Consider the following 20,073-nt stretch of genomic DNA (forward strand, 5'->3'; position numbering starts at 1 on the left):
ACAAGCATGGCGTTGGCTGGAGAGAGAACTAGCCTTGCTGCCTTTGGGATGATGCTCCACAGACAACAGATGTCCTATAGTTCAGTGCTTCTCCACCTTCCTAACGCCTGAGCCCTTTCATACTGTTCCTCAGGTCATGGCCAGCCCCAACCATAAAATTATTTTCACTGCTACCTCATAACTGTCAGTTTGCTACTGTTATGAATTGTCATGTAACTATATGATATGTAGGATGTATTTTCATTGTTACAAATTGAACATAATTAAAGCATAGTGATTAATCACAAAAACAATATGTCATATATTGTGAGATATTTATTTCTAATGACAAATAAATGAAATTTTGTCTTCAAGCACGGTGTAGCATGGGTAACAGTCTTAATATAACAGCAGTAAACTACATTGTTCCAGTTTGCGACAGTATGCGTAAAAAGTAGCATCAGTGGGAAAGTTAAAATAGCTTCTTTCTCCCCACATCAGCATCTGCATGTGGGCGACCCGAGAGGAGCGGTGTCTCGGTTCCTAAAACCATCGGCTAGATGTGTTTTCTGATGGTCTTAGGCATCCCCTGTGAAAGAAATGGTCGACTCCCAAAAGGGTGGTGACCCACAGGTTGAGAACCACTGCTATAGCTCATTTAATTACAGATTATCATATACCAACTCTGGCTAATGACTACAGAGTAAACAACACTGCAAGGCATTTGTGACATTTGCTGACTAAAATGATACCTATTTAAATCGTACTTAATCCATAAATCCTTAAAATGTTTTCTGCCTAAAAAAAAAAAGCATATTCGTTATACCTTTGAATAGAATTTGGCATTTGATATTGCCCGAAAAAATACCAAGAATTCTCCCAAGGTGACAAAGTGTCTTGGTTACTCTCCCGTGATCTGCTCTCCAGTGCTCTGAGATCCACTCCCTCCACGATGGCAGGCAGTGTAGGCGCTAGTCACCTTCACTGGAACTGGAGCTGTCACTCTCAGATGGCTCACTGCTATCCCCCTGTCTCCTGCGGTCACGGCTTCTGTTGGAGTGGGGTCTTCTGGGTTCCCGGGAACCGTTGCCTCGCGACACACCCTTTCCTCGAGCGGCATTGTTTCGCCAAGGGGGTGCATAAAGCCTTCTGCCCCCATCATTGTGTGCGACTCTATTTTCTTCGCTAGCGGGACTCTTGTAGGAACCTATTTCGTTACCACGAGCAGGGCCCGGACTTTTCCTTTTACCAGGAGGTTTTTGTTCTTCCGTCGAGGTTACTTGGTTTCGATGGGAATGCCCCGCACCTTTTCGCGTGCCGCTTTTGCCATTTTTAGGAATCTCATTGTCCTTTGTGCTTTGCGTCACCTCCCTGCCGCTCTCTTTGCGCTTCCCCTTTGAGGGGGTACCGGGGTACAGCATCTCCACTCCCCCTCGATGAGCATTCCGACTGCCGGAGTCCACGTGGTGTCCAGGGAGTTCCTGCAGGTCCGTTTGGCCCAGGATGTCATCGGCGCCCTCCTCCATCAGACGCACATCAGCGCCCGTGGACCCTGGGGCGGCGGGGTCCCCACTTCCAATGGCATCTCTACTGGACCCCCCTTTCTCGTTATAACGGGACCCTCTTCTGTCAGGCTGAGTCGCCTCAGATTCACCTGTCTGAATGTCCGGACCTTCTGGGTCAGGACTCGTCGTTTCTCCTTGACCAAGAATGTCCTCAGAAGGCTGGCCATCCCCGCTGAAAGGGCCGACATCGTCGTCTCCTCTCTGTCGGAGCTGCGGGTAACCACTGCCTTCAAAATCCCGGGGCAGAGTTTTGACTTTTGTCAGTTGCTGTAGAAAGTCAGTGCCGCCTCGGACGTGACGGGGGTTTGTCCCTTGGGCCGGACCATTTGGGGCTTGGGCATCTCTTTGAAGAGTCTTTTCATATTTGGGGGAGGCTTCTTCATTGTGAACACCTCTGGGAATTGTGTGTGGAGCTTCCCCGAGTTTCTTCTCTTTGTTTTTTTCCCGCGGGAGTTCAAGGGCAGCCCCCGGCCCCGGGAACCATGGCATGTCCTTCCCAGGGTGAGCCGCACCCTCTGTTTCTCGGTCACGTTCACGGAGAGCAGCAGCTACCTTCTCCGGCCCACTCTTCCGAGTGGATGCAGCACGAAGGGACACCGCGCGGTCAGCGTGGACATCCTCTGTGTGATTCGCGCTGTAGTGTTCGTGCCCTGTCTTTCTGTTTGCAAAGAGAGTTTGAGATTTTTGGCTTTGATGATTTCCATTGGTTTCAAGAAGGGACACATATTTCTCTCTCTCCTGGGCACTGTTTTTTTCTAGAGGTGACTCTTGTTTCCTTCTTGTCCCCAGATGGTGAAGGGCAGTCCTGTCTTTGCTCCATTCTTCCTGCTAAGAGTCCAAAACAAAAGTTATTTTATGTTACATTTAAAGCTTAACAACTCTTGTTAATATAATAAAAGCAAGGCCTGGGCATGATGAAAACCTATGAATTGTGCACAGGTTTACTGGTTGGAGCATCCTGACAGGGTCAAAGATTTCCTGGAGAAAGATGAGTGAGCTGATCTAGATACACGGGTAAAATCCGGAGAGGTGGAAGGGAACCATTTAAGAATATTTTAAGAGTAGATAGCTTAATTAAATGTTTGAAGAGAGGAAATACTTCCAAGATATTATAAAGATAATAAAAGCACCTGTCCAGAGTAGAGAAATCCTTTAAAAGAGAATTGGAAATAAGTCTTTCAAATTAGACTGGTTACTGAGTTTGAAGGAGGGCGTGATTAAAGAGTGTCTTCTTTAACTTGAAAATAATGAGTTACTGTTAGTTGCTCTCTCTTATTGTGTTTGTCCTGGTCTCATGTGACATTCATTTGCTGAGAGGAAGAATTTATTTCCATTTTTTCCCTACCCATTTGTAAAAAAATAGGAGGCATACAAGTAGAGGCCATCTAGTATTTTCTAGCATTCGAAAACAGAATTTTTTGGCAAACCCAGTTGTTGTCCAAAAGTTATTCATAACTTTCTTTTAAGCCCTTTTGGCATATCATAAGCCAGATCAGTAGTTCCGATCAGTTGTTGTCAATTTTAACACACATCAAAACTGTCTGAAAGGCTTGACAAACTCACTCAATTCCTAGAGCTGCTCATTTAATGGTCTGTGACCCTAGAATTTGCATATCAAACAAATTCCCACCTGATGTTGATGCTGCAGCTGCCTTGGAGTCTAATTTTTGACACATCACAACCCGAGGGACACAGTAGACTTGCCTCAGAGCCTTATTAAGTTTTAGTCTTTACAGAGAAGAGTCCCTGGTTGGATTCCAACTGCTAACTTTTTAGGTATTGAGTGCTCAGTTGCTGTGCCACCCAGAATCCTTGGTGTTCTACCACACTGAAAACCACTGCTCTAGGCCATAATTTTAAAATAATAAATGTGCTGGGCATGGGGGAAATGGAAGGGAAGGATGACCATGGATGAAGAAAGTGATATATGTGTGTGTGTATATATATATATATATATATATATATATTTGATCTATTTTGTTGAGAGAGCACTGAAGATCCTGCTTCTGAGGCTGCGCCTTTCCATCATGGGTGGTAATGAAGAGGCAATCACAGTGTAGTCAGGAAGGAGGAGGGGCGAAAACTTACTGTCCAACATCAAATTTTCTGGGCAGCGAAGGCTACTGATTGAAATATCTGAGTCTGCTCAGGAACTTTCTGAAGGGAGTCACAACAGAGGAGTGAGCAGATTCTACAAAAAGAAATGTAGATGAGCTACATATGCCAGGGCAACCTGCAATCTACTCGCAACATAAGCAAAGACCAATTTCTATCGATCTGATGGCATCTCATAGGGAACCCATGTCCCCAGGGATTGCTCAATGAACGATGTGTGTCACCATCGGATTGTACTGCAAAGGGTTGTTCCAAGGCCAAGATTTTGTAAGTCAATCACTAGGCTGCTCTTCCACGGCATCTCCGGGTGGACTCAGATTTCCAACCTTTTAGTAAGTTATGCTAACCATTTGTTCTCCCTCAGTACTCCATCTGTAAGAAAACCTCCCTAATACCTACTGTCATGTAGTCAACTCCCATTTAGAGAGAAGAGCTGCCTCACGGGGTTTTCAAGCTTATAAATCTATACAGAGCAGACTGCCATGTTTTCCTCCCATGGAGGAGCTGGTGGATCTGAACTGCCAATCTTTTGATCAACATCAGATCCTTTTAACCACGGCACCAACAAGATTAAGTTTAAATAATTCAACAAGTTGAGTTTAAGTCAGTTTCTGCCTTCTTCTTCATTTGATGGGCAGGAGCTATTGAGGAATACAAGAAACTATCATACTTTCTCCTGCCCCCAGGTTTTTAAGGCGATTAAAAACCAAAACCCCTCCAGTACCCTTTGAGCTAGTGAATAATAAGGAGTATGCAGTATTTATTGTGGGACTAGGACATAGAATAAACTGAACTGAGTGGTACAAATCTGGTTATTTACTGAGCGGCAGAGTTGATGAGCATGTAAGAGTATTGTAGGAGCCTGTAAGAGTAATTAGTGCAGTGGGACAGAGATGATATGTCTAGTCGGAACTGTCACATATGTAGAGTGTGTCTGAAACATGTACAACTTGGCATGCCAGGACACAACATTAGGGGCTTGTCTTGTAGAGAACAATGAGTAAATGATGCAAGAGACTCACCAAATCCAAAACAGGGGTTTAGAGTGACAGGAATAGAAGGACAGTGATGGAGATGGTTACATTGTCCAGGAATGAGATAGACATATTTAGACTAGGTGTTGGTAAAAGAAAAAAATTACAAATGAAGGAGAAAAAGAAAAACCTCCAACCTCCCTCTGTTGGTTTGAAGGGGGCTTAGTAATGACAATGGACTGAAAGATGAACCTGCCAAAATGAGAAGGACAAGAGAATGACCTTCATCTTGGTCATGCCAATGAGGAAGGAAGAGAGAACCTGACTGGAAAAATAACATCAAGTTAGAGATGGAAATTTGGGGCCTCTCAGGAATCACCCAGATAAGTTCTTTCAAAGCCTTAAATCACTTCCACGGTTTCTTGACCTATGGTCAATGGGCCCCTGGTTGAAAATACTATTCTGTCAAATCTTCCCTTTTTAAATCTTTTCTTGCAACCAGCATTCCTATCTCTCAGTGACAACATTTATTGAGGTCATTTCCTCTGTCCTTTTCCAAGATTTGGAATGGTTTTGCTCTCTTCCAAACTCCCCATATGTCTTCTCTTGTTCAGGTTGGCACTTGCCATTAGCTCCTGTTAAGATACTGCTGTCAGACCCATCAGTCACCCAACTGTGTGAATCCTTTGCTTGTGGGGCTCCAAATTGGTCCTGGGCACTGATGTGGGACACAACACATGGCTGGTAAGCTCCCTTGCCTTGGCCATGATCTATAGTCATGCAGATGAGTGTTGTCTTGTGTCTTGGGGCCACCACTTCAGCCTGCCAAATTCTGATGTGCATGTGGATAATGTCTTTGATGTGTTCATTAAAGAGGCGAACATAAATGGAAGCTCCCAGTAGACAGAAAAAGAACAATCAGCTGGAGGCTCATACTTTTGGCATAAGTGTGTAGGAAAGATCGAAAAAAGGAGATAGAAAAACCAGGATCTGGGGAAATTTGGATACTAAAGAATTCAGATCCTAGATAATAATCCCAGTGAAATAACAGACGGGAATTGCCAATGGGTCTCTCTTGATTCCTCAAGCAAATGCTCATTGAAAAAATAGTTGTGCTTTGTAAAGAATACCAAACTCACTGCCACTGAGTCAGTTTTAACACACAGTGACCCTACAGAAGAGCACTGCCCATGCGAAATCCCAGGACTCCCCGAACCACTGTCTCGCCCAATTTGTAACCCACTACACCCCCAGGGCCCCTTGGAAAGAACTGAGGGGCTAGACTTTCTTGCTCAATTCTCTTCCTGGTGTGCTATATGATCTTGGTGGCCTTATTTGATTTCACTGAGTCTGTTTTCTTAGCTGTAAAATAAATGAAAAAGAAACCCGCCACTGAGAGTTTTTAAAATTCGTTTGGTCAAATGATAAATGTAAATCTTCTACCACAGTATCTTTCACAAAACACCAACCAACAAAGCAAACCCACTGCCAGCATTTTGATTCTGGTCATAGTGACCGTGGGGAGGGTTTCCCAGACTGGAAGTCCCACTGGGGCAGAAAGCCTTAGCTTTCTCCCAAGGAGCAGCAACCGGTGTGTTACAACTCCTGACTGCGATGAGAAGCCCGATACCTCACCCACCGCACCACCAAGGACCCTGATCATGAAATGAGCATTGTACTGTGCATGTGTAAACGATGGATTAGTCGCCATCAAATCAACTCTGGCTTGTAGTGGCCTGTGGGTCAGAGTAGAATTCTGCTATATAAGATTTCCAGTGGCTGACTTTTCTAAGACAGATTGCCGTGCTTTTTTTTTTTCTGAGATGACTTCAGATAAACTCGAATCTCCAACCTTTTGCTTGGCAACCAAGCATTTTAACCGTGTGCACTGCCTAGTAACTCATATACATGACCTCATGCACGGCCATTGGGGTGATTCCAACTTACAGTGACAGAGTAAACCGCTCCTGCAGGCTTCTGAGGTGACACATTTGAATGGGAGCAGAAAGCCTCAGCTTTCTCCTGAGAAGTGGCTAGTAGGAATCACTGGCCTCGTGGTGAGCAGCCTCACGGGTAACCCGTTAGGAGACCAGAGCTCCCTACCATTCCTGTCCTTTCCCACAGAAGTGCATAACCCCTTCATCAAATGATAGTTTCTTTCCCAACAGAATGTTAACTCCTTTCTAATATAACGCTGATGCTTTTCCTTTCAGTGCAGGACACACCGCTGTTCTCCTCATCTCTGTTCCTCTCTAACCTTAGTTGAAGTGGATGGGCTAAGCCTGGGTCCCTCTCCTACTGGATGGCCCCTTCTCCTCATCAGTCCTGGAAGCTAGTGGCTTTGAAACTAGGTTATCTAAAGTGCATTTTGATTAGATTTTCTGTCTTTTCTTTCTGCCCAAGGTAAGAATCCTGTTCCATTCAGATGGCACCTGCTTTTATCCTCACTCATTGCGTCAAGTCGATTCTGACTCATGATGGCCCTGTAGGGCAGAGAAGAACTACCCCTCCGAGGTCCACTGGTTATGAGCATAGAAATCTCCATCTTTCTCTCAAGGAGCAGCTGCCAGTTTTTAATTGCTGATCTTGCAGTTAGCAACCCAACACAGAACCACTACACCCCCATGGTTCCTTACACACATACCTTATTAACTGTTGGGAGCAGCGGGAAATTGCTGAATCAATTTACACTTCATGCTCAAGATAAAATGATTTATGGGAGTGCCCTCTCCTTTTGTCAAGTCGGCAACTATGCAGCCTGCAAACGTGCTAACTTGTAGGATATTAAAATGTAATTTAAGATGATTTATTTGTGGGAGTTACGATATAACGATTCACTAATCTTTTATATTGGTTGGTGTCATCTGAAAAGAGGTAAGATTTTGCTAATAGGAAAACAAAATTCTAGGAAGCAAACTTATTGTCAGTTACTTCATAGTGTTATATATTTTAAACGTTTAACTTATATTTAAACTCATTGAATGTTGGAATGCTTTATTGGGATGCTCTATTACTCAGGCATCCCCTGGAAGTAAAACTGGTATTTTAGAAAATAAGTAAATTAAAGTAATTCTTTCCTAAGTTGTTTTTTTTTTTTTTTTTTTTACTGTTTATATTTCCTTCTCTCTGCCTTGAAGTGGAATATTTTCTTTGATTTTTTCTGCTCCTACTTTCCTCCAGCTGTCAATGGGAAGTTGTCACTTTCAATTCACTGGTCCATCCATGGAAGAAAGCCCTTCAACTTGCTGCCGTAGAGATGTCAGCCTATGAAACCCTACAGGGCAATGCTAGTTGGTCTTATCAGGTCACTGATTGGAATGGACTTGACAGCACACGAAACAATGATGACATGACTTACTGGGGTGTGGAAATGCCACGAAAAGACCGGTTGTTGTTATGGGCCATCGAGTCCGTTTCAATCCATAGCAAGCAATCATGTACACCACAAAAGGAAACACCGCCCGGTCCTGCACCATCCTCACAAATGTTCCCATGCCTGGGTCCATTGTTGCAGCTATGGTGTCAATCCATCTCCTTGAGGACCTTCCTCGTTTTTTGTTGCCCCTCTACTTCACCAAGGATGATACTCTTCTCCAGGAACTGGTGTCTCCTGACCACATGGCCAAAGAATGTAAGATGAAGTCTCACCATCCTTGCCTCTAAGGAGGACTCTGACCATATTTCTTACATGACAGCTTTGCTAATTCTTTCAGCGATCCATGGTACGTTCAGTAGGCTTCTCCAGCACCACACTTCAAGGCATCAGTTCTTCTGTCTTCTTCAGTCAGTGTCCAACTTCCACACACATACGAGGCCATGGAAACTCCTGTGGCATGGGGTGGACACACGAGTCCTCAAAGTAACATCTTTGCTTTGCAAAACTCTAAAGAGGGCTTGTGCAGCAGATTTATCCAAAGCAACACATCTTTTGATCTCTTGACCACTGCTTCCATGAACACTGATTGTGCATCCAAGCAAGATGAAGTCCTTAACAGCTTCAACCTTTTCTCCCTTTATCCTGAAATTGCTTATTAGTTCAGTTCTGAGATATTTGGTCTTCTTTCCACTGAATTGTAATCCACACTGAAGGGCACAATCCTTGATCCTTATCAGCAAGTGCTTCAAGTCCTCCTCACTTTCAGCGAGTAAGGTAGTGTTCTCTGTGTATCACACGTTGTTAGTAAGCCTTCCTCCAATCCTGAGGACACCTTATTCTTCATATATACCAGCTTTTCTGATTATTTGTGCAGCATACAAAGTGAATAAGTATAACGAGAGAATACAATCCTCTTACTCCCTTTTCCTCACTTTAAACCATGCACCAATCCCTTGTTCCATCCACACAACTGCGTCTTGATCCGTGTACAAGTTCTGCAGGAGCACAATGAAGTGTTCTGGAAGTCCCATTCTTCTCAAGCATATCCACAGTTTGTGATGGTCCGCACAGGTGAATGCCTTGGCACAGCCAATGAAACGCAAGTAAATATCCTTCTGGTATTCTCTGCTTTGGGCCAAGATCAATCTGCCATTCAATGGCTTCTTCTGAATCAGGCCTGAATCCCTGACAGCTCTCTGAAACTGTACTGCTGAAACCGTGCGGGGTGATCTCTAGCAAAAATGTCCTGGAGTGCGTTATCCATGATATTGTTCCGTAGTTTGAGCGTTCAGTGGGATTACTTTTCTTTGGAGTGGATACAATTATGGATCTCTTCCAATCTGTCCCAATCTGTCTTCCAAATGTCGTGGCACAGACAACTAAGTGCTTCCAGGGCTTTATCAGCTTGTTGAAACATTTGAATTGTTATCCTATCAATTCCTGGAGCCTTTTTTTTGTCTGAAAAGACTGAATAAAGTTGTTTTATAAAAGAAAGATGAAACATCTTTTAGACTGTTGTATGTAATGGTTGGTTATTTTTGCATTTGGACAAATATATTAAAGTCTTTCCTGTTTTGTTGACTATAAAACCCAAACCCCAAACAAACCAAACCCATTGCCATCAAGTCAATTCCAACACAATTCCCTCAGGGCAGAGTAGAATTGCTCTTGTGGTTTTCCAAGACTTCTGAAAGTTTTACAGTAGACAGCCCCATCTTTCTCCTGCAGAGCCACCGATAGGTTCAAACCACTGGCCTTGTGGTTAGCAGGTTACTTTGTCACCCAGGCTGCCATGCAGGCTGCCTTTCACTGACTATAAGGTGGGCTATGTGCCAGTTAGGAGCCCTGGTGGCTTAGTGGGCTGTGTGTTTGCTGTTAACAACAAGGTCAGCAGCTTGAAACCACCCGCTGACCCGGGAAAGAAAAATGAAGTTTCCTAGTCCAGGAAAGATTACAGTCTCAGAACCCCACGGGGGCAGTTCTACTCTGTCCTATAGAGTTGCTATTATCAGAATCAACTAGATGGTAGTGAGATGTACCAGAGATCGATGACTGTTCCCTTGTCTATTTTTCTATTTCCCCACCGCAGCTCTGGCTTGACTTTTCCTATGGAATGGCCTCCCGGCACTCCTAGTTCATCGAACCCGAGCTATTCTCCAAGCATTTTCATCATGTACCTTCCCCTGAACACCAGGCTGGAAAGTCATGTCTGGTTACTTTAAGCCCCTAAAATTATCTTTTTCCCTGTTGTTGTTTTGTTTTTGCACCACTCGAAAGCATTTTATGTATTTTGCATTATAATCATTTTTGTAAATATATTATTTCCCAATTAGGCTTTTTCGTTCATTTGATCTGCCTTAGTACCTTGCACTACAAGAGGAGCTAAACATACTATGGGTGGTTGGGGGGGAGGAGAGGGGTGGCTTGAAAATTTGTGGGGGGAAAACCAAATAAAAGATACTGGGAAATTTCTACAAGCTTTCTGAAGTCCCCTCATCGACCTGCCTAAGGCGTGTACATTTTAACGTCATGTAATTAGATGCAGCCCTGTAAAGAATATCACATAGAAGAAAATGCACCGTGAGTGGAAAACGCTGCCTCCATGGGAGACAAAGCCAGATTTGGTCAAGAAAATGGTCTCTTTGCTGGTGGCATTTTAAGTGGCGTTCCAGCTATTTGGCCAATCAATGCGCAAGAAGGGACCCGCATGAAAAGGGTTACTGTCACCCAGGGACAAGGGCCTTCCTCTTCGGAGCCATCCTGGTTCATCTTTAAGAGGCACAAAGGCATTTCACCCTCTGGGTCAAAGCGCTCTCTCCTCTTGGCTTTCCCAGGACCAGTGTTGGGAAGACATGTGTACAAAGACTTCCCATAAAAGAGGAGGCATAACTCAGAGCAGTGACAGGCCAACCAGGGGTAACCAGGTGGCACACCTGCAGCAGCAATACCTGAGCACAGCCCCATGGGGCCTGGGGCTGGGGGAGGGGCCAGGAACCCTCTGGAACATTGAGGGTTGTAGAGGAGACCTGACAAAGTGGGGAGCTGGAGAAAAAGGGATGAAGACACTAGGGGAACCCCTATGGCAAGCAAAAGTAAATGCTGTCTCCTCTACCATCTCCCCCCTCCCCCCACCCCCGCCCAGGAAAAGTGGGGCCTTTGGCTTCTGATGAGAATCAACACTCAAGAGAGCCTCAGCTTACCTTTATGTCAGTTTGAGTTTTCCTTCGAGGGGATCTGTACACACACTTTAAAACATAATATCCATGTTTCTCATGGTGGCCTTTGTACGTTATCTGCAAAAACACAACATGTTATTAAAATGGGTTTTCTGCGTTTCTTTTTGACTGCACAGGATACAGAAAACTGGGGTAAAGCCCAATGCTGCTTGGAACTAATGGTAGTACTGCTTATAGCCACAGGAGGGCGTATATTAGCTAGCTCCAAAGATGGCCTCTATCTCCCAGGCCTCTCCTTTCTCCCTGTTGTGCAATTGCAAACTCCAAGCAACCCAGGAGCGCCAGAGTCGAACTGTGACCCCGAGGTTTGTCAATGGCTACGATCTTTCCGAAGTAGACTGCCAGGCCTTTCTTCCAAGGTGCCTCTGGGTGGACATGGACCTGCAGGCTTTTAGTTAGCAGTCCAGCATGTAAACCATTTGTACCACCCAGAGACTCCTCTCTCCTTTCTCAAGAACGAACCAAAACATAACAGACGCTGCCAGAGTCGATGCTGAATCATAGCAGCCCTACAGGGCCGGCCAGGAGAGCACTACCCGGTGGCTTTCTCCCACAAAGCGCCCAGTGGCTTCAAACTGACGGCCTTTAGGATTGCAGCTCAACGCATAATCACGACCCTACTGGGGCCCCTTATAAAGGCACAACCTGTATCTCCTAAGGGTGACTGTCACCTGCTTTCCTTCCCAGGGTCCATCGCTCTCCTACCAATTTCAGTGGATATGCAGGGAATGGCAGTGTTTTCAGAGCAGGGGCGGGGTGTACAAGAAGCCGGTGTGCATGCCTGTTGCCAAAGGGGGAAACCTAATAGCACGAATATGGAAATTCAGCGATTTTTTTTTTTTACCGTTGTAATTTTCAGCTGAGACAGAGAACACAAGATTGCTAGTTCTTAAAACCAACTTTTCCGAGATTGCCAGGAGAGGTCAGGGGAGGCACAAGGAAGCTGCAATTTGTGACGATGGAAAGCCCAGGATACTTGTCCGCACTTTCTGGCGGCCTCCCGGAAACAAACCCCAAGCTAACAGGATTCCCATGAAGATCTGCCAGCCGTGCTCTCTTTGCTGCTCGCTCATTCGCCCCTTTGTTCCCGCGTGCACACGTGCGAACACAGGGTTTGCTGGTGATAATATTCCAGAATTCTTGCTCACTGAAAATTGTAGAGCAAACCATGGGGTCCCTCGAAGGAGGCGATCAAATGGAAGAGTCACAAAATTCAGAATGTTTCCAACTTTTCGATCACGCCTTGTGCGAAATACCTGATGAACTAGGAATTGCAAATATTGTGCTGCATTTTGTTCTAAAATTAACTGGGTGATGATTTACGACTGAACTATTGAATTGTATGATCCCAATCTCATCGCCATCGAGTTGATACCAACTGGTCAACGTTATAGGACCGGGTAGAACTGTCCCTGTGAGTGTTCAAGACTGTAGCTCTTCAAGGAAGTAAAAAACCCCACCTTCCTCGCACAGGGCAGCTGGTCATTTCGAGCTGCTGACCTGGGGTTAGCAGGCCACCGTCGCTGGTAGTAACTACTATGCTTCCAGGACTCCTTGAGTTATATGATACATGAATTCTATGCCAATAAAAACTTTTAAAAATAAACTTCTTAACTGTATGATTTTTCAGTTCCACTTTAAATACCCAGGGATATGTTCAGAGGTAAATCTTTCTCATATTGACTTTCTTTTTTCTTTTCAGAGCTGAAATAGATTTATTTGTGAAGAACTATTCTGTTTACCTTCTCTTCTTCCACACAGCCTTGCTTAGTTTTCTCAGACTGTGGTTGAAAGGTCTGAAAGAAAGCAAGAAATAAAACTTCACTAATTGGAACATAGACTCTTTCATTCCTTCAAACAACAGCGATCTCATTTATTTTTGTGTCTAGGTTGCGTTATTAAATGTGGAAAATCATCCTGTCCAAAAGAAGCGGGCTGCACCTATCACAGCAGTGTCTCTTTCAGGATGACACGAGAGAGGGCGCCAGCTCGCTCCCCTCCCCTTCAACCTACTGCTATGCCCTGGATGCCACGCTCTTAGCAACCCTATATGACAGAGTAGAATTCCCAAGGCGGACATCTTTCTGGAAACAGAAGGCTATATCTTCTCCCATTGAGCTGCTGGGGAAAACTGAGCTATATGACTCTTTGGTAATGGCAGGGAGAGTTGGGGAGGGTGTAAGATTTGGGGATGGGAGGGAAGAAATGCACTCTGGATCATCGAGCTCAAAGGTTGTTGGCATTCACAGAACAAGAAGCTAACACTGGCAGATTGAGGGGGGCGTGCTCAATACCCAGGAAATGAAATCCGAGTTCAGTGAGATTTGCTAGTTGCAGTGCAGTTGCCCCTGACTCATGGCGGTCTGGTATGCTCTCAGCGATTTGTTGCTCGGTCTGCGGCAGCCCCATCCTTGTTGGCAAGCTTCCGTCCACAATTTCATCCGCTGTGTACTGTCTTCTAACCTTGGGGGCTCACCTTTGGAGCACCAAACCTGGCAATATTGTGTTATGACAAAGAGGTCTCATTGGCTGACTGTTGGAAGCAGGTCTTAAGCATTTCTTCCTCAACTGTTTCAGTCCGCGAGCTCCCCAGACATCTGCCCACCATGAGTGACCTTGGTGGTCTTTGGAAAACTAGTGGCCTGTTTGTCAGCATCACTGCAACATGCACGCTGCCTCAGTATGACAAAGGGACAGCTGGAGGGTAGGCTGATTATAGAAATGTAGTAATTGCTGTCTTGGATCAGGTGATGATGCTCAATGACCCAGTAAGAATAAAACCATAGTCCTGCACGTCGGGGGAGGACTGCACCTAGAGACTGGACTTGATTGTCTTCACGTGCCTAGTCCAATATTTCCTTCAAGCTGGAGAAAAATGCAGGTGGAAAGCTAACTTGGATACGTGCTTTCTCTTGGTTTGATATAAAAATGTTAACTTTTATTGAATGTGCTTGGGGATGAGGCATAGCTATCAAGTGGAAATAGGCCCCAGACTACAACAGCAACAAAATAAAATCGGGTAGCTTTTCCAACCTGCAGACTTAAGTTTGGGTCTCGCTGGGGAAGATAGAGAAGGCTTAGGTGCAAGATTGCTCTGGAAGGGAGAGAGACAACAGCTTGATTTATTCTCAGGACTTTTGTTCTCTATTTCATTTTTAACCTCTTTGCTATCAGATGTGGCAAGGGCAGCCAATGGTTACAACTGGGTCGTGCTTGAACGCGCTTGTTACCGTGGAAGCATTGATACCGGCGGTATAGCTAGCTAAGAGAGGGAAACTCTCCAGGGAAAGATTGAACAACGAAGCAAACAGTATAAAGCCTGCCTTATCTACCTAGACAGTCTTCCTAAATAAACTTAAATGTTCTGTACTTGGCTTATCCAGAGAGATTGTTCTTGCAGTAAGCTATTAGTCCTACCCTGCTTGTTGTGAAGGCCCCTTCCTGTGTTTCTGCTCGCTCTGTACTGACTTTACAAATGACATTCCCCAAGTGCCTTTACTAGCCATCTAACAGGTCTGTGATTGGCTGATGGGAGCTCAAGCCCGAGAATGGGGGCCAGAGGAGAAAGGCAAGCCCTTCTTTCTTCTCTTCGAAGCTGCACCCCTCATAATTGGATGCAACTCCTTTGTGGTCCTATTTCCAGCGGCAGCTCCCTATCCAGAGCACTGAGAGCACCCACTTCTCTCCTTGGTCTTCCAGCCCTAAGGGTGGTAGTAATTGCCTGTCACAAGTCTTTGACTTGCCTCAAACCCTTGCTTTGTCCTCTGTCCGACACACTGTCTCTAAATCACCGCTCTCCCCACATCTTTATACTGCCATGGCTCTGCTCTCCTAACTGGATTGCGACTGGTGAGAGTATATTAAAAATAGAAACTCAAAATTCAGTCAAAGTGTCTCCCTGACTGGTCCCCAAGACCCTCTCCCTCTGGAGAGACTTGCTTAACAATGCCACTTTAGGTAGGTGTCACCCTCGCCAGTTGGTACACTGCTTTTGAGTGCACACTCTCATTTGACTCCCAGAATGCACCCTGTGAGACGGCGCCAGAAGAAACCCAGCCAAACTGGTGGTAGGAATACAAGTAGAAAAGATACTTAGCCTGAATCTTCAGTTTTGTCCTTCTAGGATTAAAATGGTAAATTATTAAAGTGGCCTGATATATGAAGAAACAAAAGCCTATTTAGTAATAAAAGGAAATGTCCCTGTAGTTTATGTTACGTACCTTCGAGCTATGTTTTATCATTTCATTCTGTATTGTGTTTCTTACTTATGCTAACTCTAGTTTAAGGTCTTGTGCATATAAATCAGAGCACTGTATATATACTGTCAAGTATGGAAGCAATCAAAATATTTCTAACAACAGGCATATGGGAATATAAAAACTTTAGAAGGAAATGGGTAGATATGAAGAAAGAAACAGCGGTGGTATTAGGTATCTTCCTACAGAACACACATGAAAGGGGCTTCAAAACTTTCATGGAAAAGCTCCACCACCTTTGAGTTCCATTCCTCTTTGAAGTCCCATTGTGTGTGTAACACATATATGTATTAAAATATACTTAATGATATATATAACAGAATATCTCAATACCATAGTGTAGTTAGTTCATAATTGATTACATCTTAAAATAAAGTCCTTTTGAGCAAATTGCACATTGGTCCTTATCCATTGATTGCATGGCTCAGTAATAAGCTTTTATTTTCTCCTATGTTAAATTGCTTTCATGTTGGATTAAAATTCCCAGACATATATAAGTGGCTCATTATTTGCTAATTTCTAATGCCACCAATCATTATTGAGGAATTTAGACCCCTGGTGTCTGAAAAACAGTACCAGCCATTCACAGTTCCAAATGTTGTCTCCATGTCTTTGCTCAGTCTCTTTCATTTGAAATATTCATCTCTCCGTTCTCCCCACATCCCACTTGGCCATTTTCTCTTGCTTGAATGTACGTCTGTAATTGAGATGGCATTGTCTCCCTCTGGGGAGAATTGCTGACACCCTCTTTTGGCCAGCGGTCAAGGACTCCACGTTGACATAACACATTTACTGGAAGATGGTCAGAGGACACCACTCCAGCTGCTCCTTTGGGAAATGATGCTCGAAATAAACCCATCCAGACTAGTTGGACTGGGCGGGGTCAGCCCCGTCTGCCTTTCCAGCATGCCTCAGCCGGGCCTCGCCTGCGTTTGGCCGGAAGTTAGGCGCTGGAAGCAGAGGAGCCCTCACGGGATTGTGAGAACATCCAGAGACACCTTCCCCCACTTCCACTGCCCTCAGCCTTTGCAGCCTGCTACCCAACCAGTCACCCACTCACTCAGGCCCTATATTTAAGAACGTCTTGAAATAGAAAGATGAGTTGCTTGCACGGTTTGTCAACTGAAAGGGTTACTGTGAGAAGTTAGGATGCTTTTCAGGCTCGATCTAATTAGCCCCATGTCTGCATTGCAGAAAAGATCTGTAATGCTCAGCGTTTTCACAAGATAATTTGGGCACATCCTGAGCACTCTTCTGCATGAGTCAGAGAGGAAAAAGAGTCAAGAGGAAATAGGAGTTTTATTTCGGTTACGCTTAGGAAACATTCTTCTCATCTTTGGCTTTGCTGATGACGGAAAAATCATGAACAAGATCCTGCAGTATTGGAATGTTGCACGAATTACAGAAAACATCTCTGCTCTATGTCTTGCCATGTATTTACAAAATCTAGTTGTTTAGCCTTTATTCAATTCAACTCCTTAATATTTATATAAGAATATATGGATATATTCTCTTGATATGTTACAACACAAGCCTGTGAATATTAGTCATTGTTGTCAGTATATTTGAAACCCTTGTCCTCTGGTTTTCTCAATGATATCTAATCTTCTGTTGCTTCAAAGGTACTATAGGAGGTATCTCTTAATTCAGCAAATGGTCATTAGAAACCTCCTTTATGGCAGGCATTAGGGTTAAGTGTGGAGTGCTTTCTATTTACTTGGGCGTGGGTTTTAAACTAGATAAAAATGCTTCTAACTTAACATTAGTTAAAAGAAAGTGAGAACAGGAGGTTAGATGATGCGTAAGTGAACTTATACATGCTTACTGGTGCTGCCCGGGCCAGGCTGAAAAGGAGCATTCCCAGACAGATCATCTGCATCTTTTGAGAATCTCTGGAAAAAAGACAATAGTAGTTTACCCTGGAGCAACATCAATTGTAAACAGCAGCAATAAAGCACAAAAGTATAATAAACATCTTTCCTACCAGTAGTTCATTTCCTTTTTTTAAAATAAAAAGCCTATGCATAATTTATATTTATTTAAACCCAAGGGCAGCTCCTGTAATCTAAGAGCTTTCACAGATTTAGTTATCTCAATGTGGAAAAAAAAAAGTTCAATGTCATTAAAACAATGACGTCAGTTGGTCATTGCTGTTTCCAACTTTCTCTACTTATTTTCAGAAAGTGATTGTTTAATTACTTGTATAATACATAATGTCAATAAAGAATCACCACAGACTCTTAAAACCAATCTGTCTGAGTGGCAGGCAACACTCTGGGGAAGGAAATTTGTCAGCTCCAGGCTGGTACACCAGCGCATGTCATCAGATTTATTAATATATGAATCATTAGTTATTCATGGACTGCAAAGTAAAATGATTATGCAATATTTACAATAATAGCTAACATTCATTGAATACTTAAATAAGCTAAATACTGTTTTTTGAATGCATGCATATTCCATTATTTGAATCTCACAACAATCCTATGAGGTTGTATTACAAAGCTTATTTTTCTACATTTGGAAATAAGCACAGAAGGTTGGATAACTTCCTCTTTATCTCATTAGTATTAAGCAGCTAAACCAGGATTAGCACTTAGGCAATAGAGCTATGGAGTCAGTGTTCTTGATCAAGACCTTGCACTATCATGACTAAGTTTCCAATCTTTTATTTTACTACAGAGAAACCTACTGGCAGTTGATTTTAAAGTAAATCATATTTTATCATTTATAATTCAACAAAATAATGTTTGAAACACATTTGATTTTGCATGAAGGCTCATGTCTATTCTTGGTAAATTCACAAATAGGCTGTAGGGCTCTCGTAAGGTAAGTAGCCATTGTATTAAAAAGAAGAACAACGTCAATGAAATCTTGGCTGATTTGTGGTGTTGATAAAGTATTCCACTAACTGCCATACAAACACAACAACTGAAAAAAAAAATTTAAATTACCCCACTTTTGTAGATGATTTGGGAAAGGGACAATTTTTCCTGGGAAAAATATCTTAAGCATTAAGAATGCTTACAGTGTCTTTAAACATTTTAAGATGAAAAAGACCTATTTGGGGAAACAAATACAATTTTCTAATATTCTAAATCTTTTAAATAGTCTTTTGAATATTCTAAAATCATTGATTATCTTTTAGGTTAGAATAATCTAAAGGGCATATTTAATAATTCTAGCTATAATTTAACCTTCCAAGCATTTTATAGACCAGGACAGATGAGATTTTAAAGTCTGACTGTGGTCAAATCCTGTGTCTTCTAGTTAGTATGTATAAGGACAGAGTGAAAATAGAGAAGCTGGGCTGTGGGAGCTGGACAGTGCTGATGTCAAAGAAAAGGAGAGTTGTTACCAAACCATCAGTTTCAAATGATGATTTCTATAGCTTAATCACACACTTCTGAGGCTTATAAAACACAGCCTTCGGTAGTACACAGTTTGCTCACAATAGAACATCCCAATATTCTTTTTTAAAAAACAAGAATGCTAGTATCTCTAGAAAATAGCAAATATCTTGGCAATGTCAATGATGTTATAAAGATAGGTACTACGAGGAGCATCGAAAGAGTCACATTACCTGGGCTCGTTGACCTTCAGACTACCTTCAGGCTACCTTCAGAAGTATGAGTCTTAGGGTATTTTGCAGACATTTAAAGTTTGTTAGAGTTCCCCATGGCCAATCAGCATCAGCTCTGAGCATCAGCAAACAATTTGTTACCAGAAGCCACAGATAACCAGCGGGAGCCAAGTCATTTTAATCTAAAAATGTTTTGTGGTAGAAAGCTGTTATCAAATGTTCCAGCAAGTGGGATAAACAGAAAATATAAATACCTCTGCTCGCACGTCATGTTGTCAGATAATTAGAATTCCAGAACTATTAATCAGGTCTGACTGAATATACTAGTAAATTTATGAATAGAAGCCATTTTCACAATGTAGAAAGTTTATAATTTTCTCTGAATGAAATTCAGCGACGTTTCACAAAGATGAATTGCGTGCCTACTGTGCGCAGGTACTGGGGAAGCAATGGCAAACAAAATAGAAAGGGAAAGACAAACAGATTCCTGCCTTCTTAAATTTAAAAGCCAGTGGGATAGCCAGACAAAAAAGAAGATAAACACTAAAAACACAAATGTTAGATAATGATAGATGCTAAGAAGAAAAGGTATTGCAAGGAAGAGAGTAAGACTGTTGGGGGCACAGGGACACTGGAAGGGAAGTTCAGGTAGAGTGTCCAAGGTGACTTTGGAATAACGACCTGAAGCCACAGGGATGATGAGGGAAAGAGTGCCATAGGCAAAGGGAGGGGGGAGCAGAGCGCCTGAAATACAGGCTGCTGGTTGTTTCAGGACAGCCAGGAGGCCAGTTTGCCTAGGGGCACAGAATAAAGGGGAGAGTAGTAGGAAATGAGCCCCGAAAGGGACTAGATGGCATTACTTAAGCTCCTCAAGGTCTCAGCAAGGTCCCTGGGTGGCATCAATGGTTTGCAGGGACTGCTCATCAAGAAGTTAGTGGTCTGCACCCATCAGCCAGCACCAAAAAAGGAAGACGCGGAGCTCTGTGGAG

General features: G+C 43.4%; 1 protein-coding gene across 1 annotated transcript; it reads right to left on the minus strand.

Moving 5' to 3' along the window:
• Positions 1 to 356: 356 nt before the first annotated feature.
• Positions 357 to 19,169, minus strand: MEPE (matrix extracellular phosphoglycoprotein). Its single transcript, XM_004703422.2, has 5 exons — positions 19,085 to 19,169; positions 17,327 to 17,393; positions 12,988 to 13,041; positions 11,210 to 11,302; positions 357 to 2,372 (listed from the first exon to the last, which is right to left on the minus strand). Exons 2-5 carry the CDS (start codon positions 17,378 to 17,380, stop codon positions 951 to 953), a joined length of 1,623 nt encoding a protein of 540 aa, XP_004703479.1. The 5' UTR covers positions 17,381 to 17,393; positions 19,085 to 19,169; the 3' UTR covers positions 357 to 950.
• Between the last annotated feature and the right edge of the window lie 904 nt (positions 19,170 to 20,073).

The sequence above is a fragment of the Echinops telfairi genome, unplaced genomic scaffold (genome assembly GCF_000313985.2).
Source record: "Echinops telfairi isolate 266 unplaced genomic scaffold, ASM31398v2 ScPeMD7_7468;HRSCAF=8506_0, whole genome shotgun sequence".
Classification (NCBI taxonomy): domain Eukaryota; kingdom Metazoa; phylum Chordata; class Mammalia; order Afrosoricida; family Tenrecidae; genus Echinops; species Echinops telfairi.

Bases quoted from the DNA above. Each gene is read 5' to 3' on its own strand.
- MEPE (XM_004703422.2), bottom strand. From the start codon at position 17,380: ATGCAGATGATCTGTCTGGGAATGCTCCTTTTCAGCCTGGCCCGGGCA. The intron at 13,042-17,326 runs GTAAGCATGTAT...GCTTTCTTTCAG, and splicing joins GCCTGGCCCGGGCAGCACCA to ACCTTTCAACCACAGTCTGA. The intron at 11,303-12,987 runs GTAAACAGAATA...GTGTTTTTGCAG, and splicing joins GCTGTGTGGAAGAAGAGAAG to ATAACGTACAAAGGCCACCA.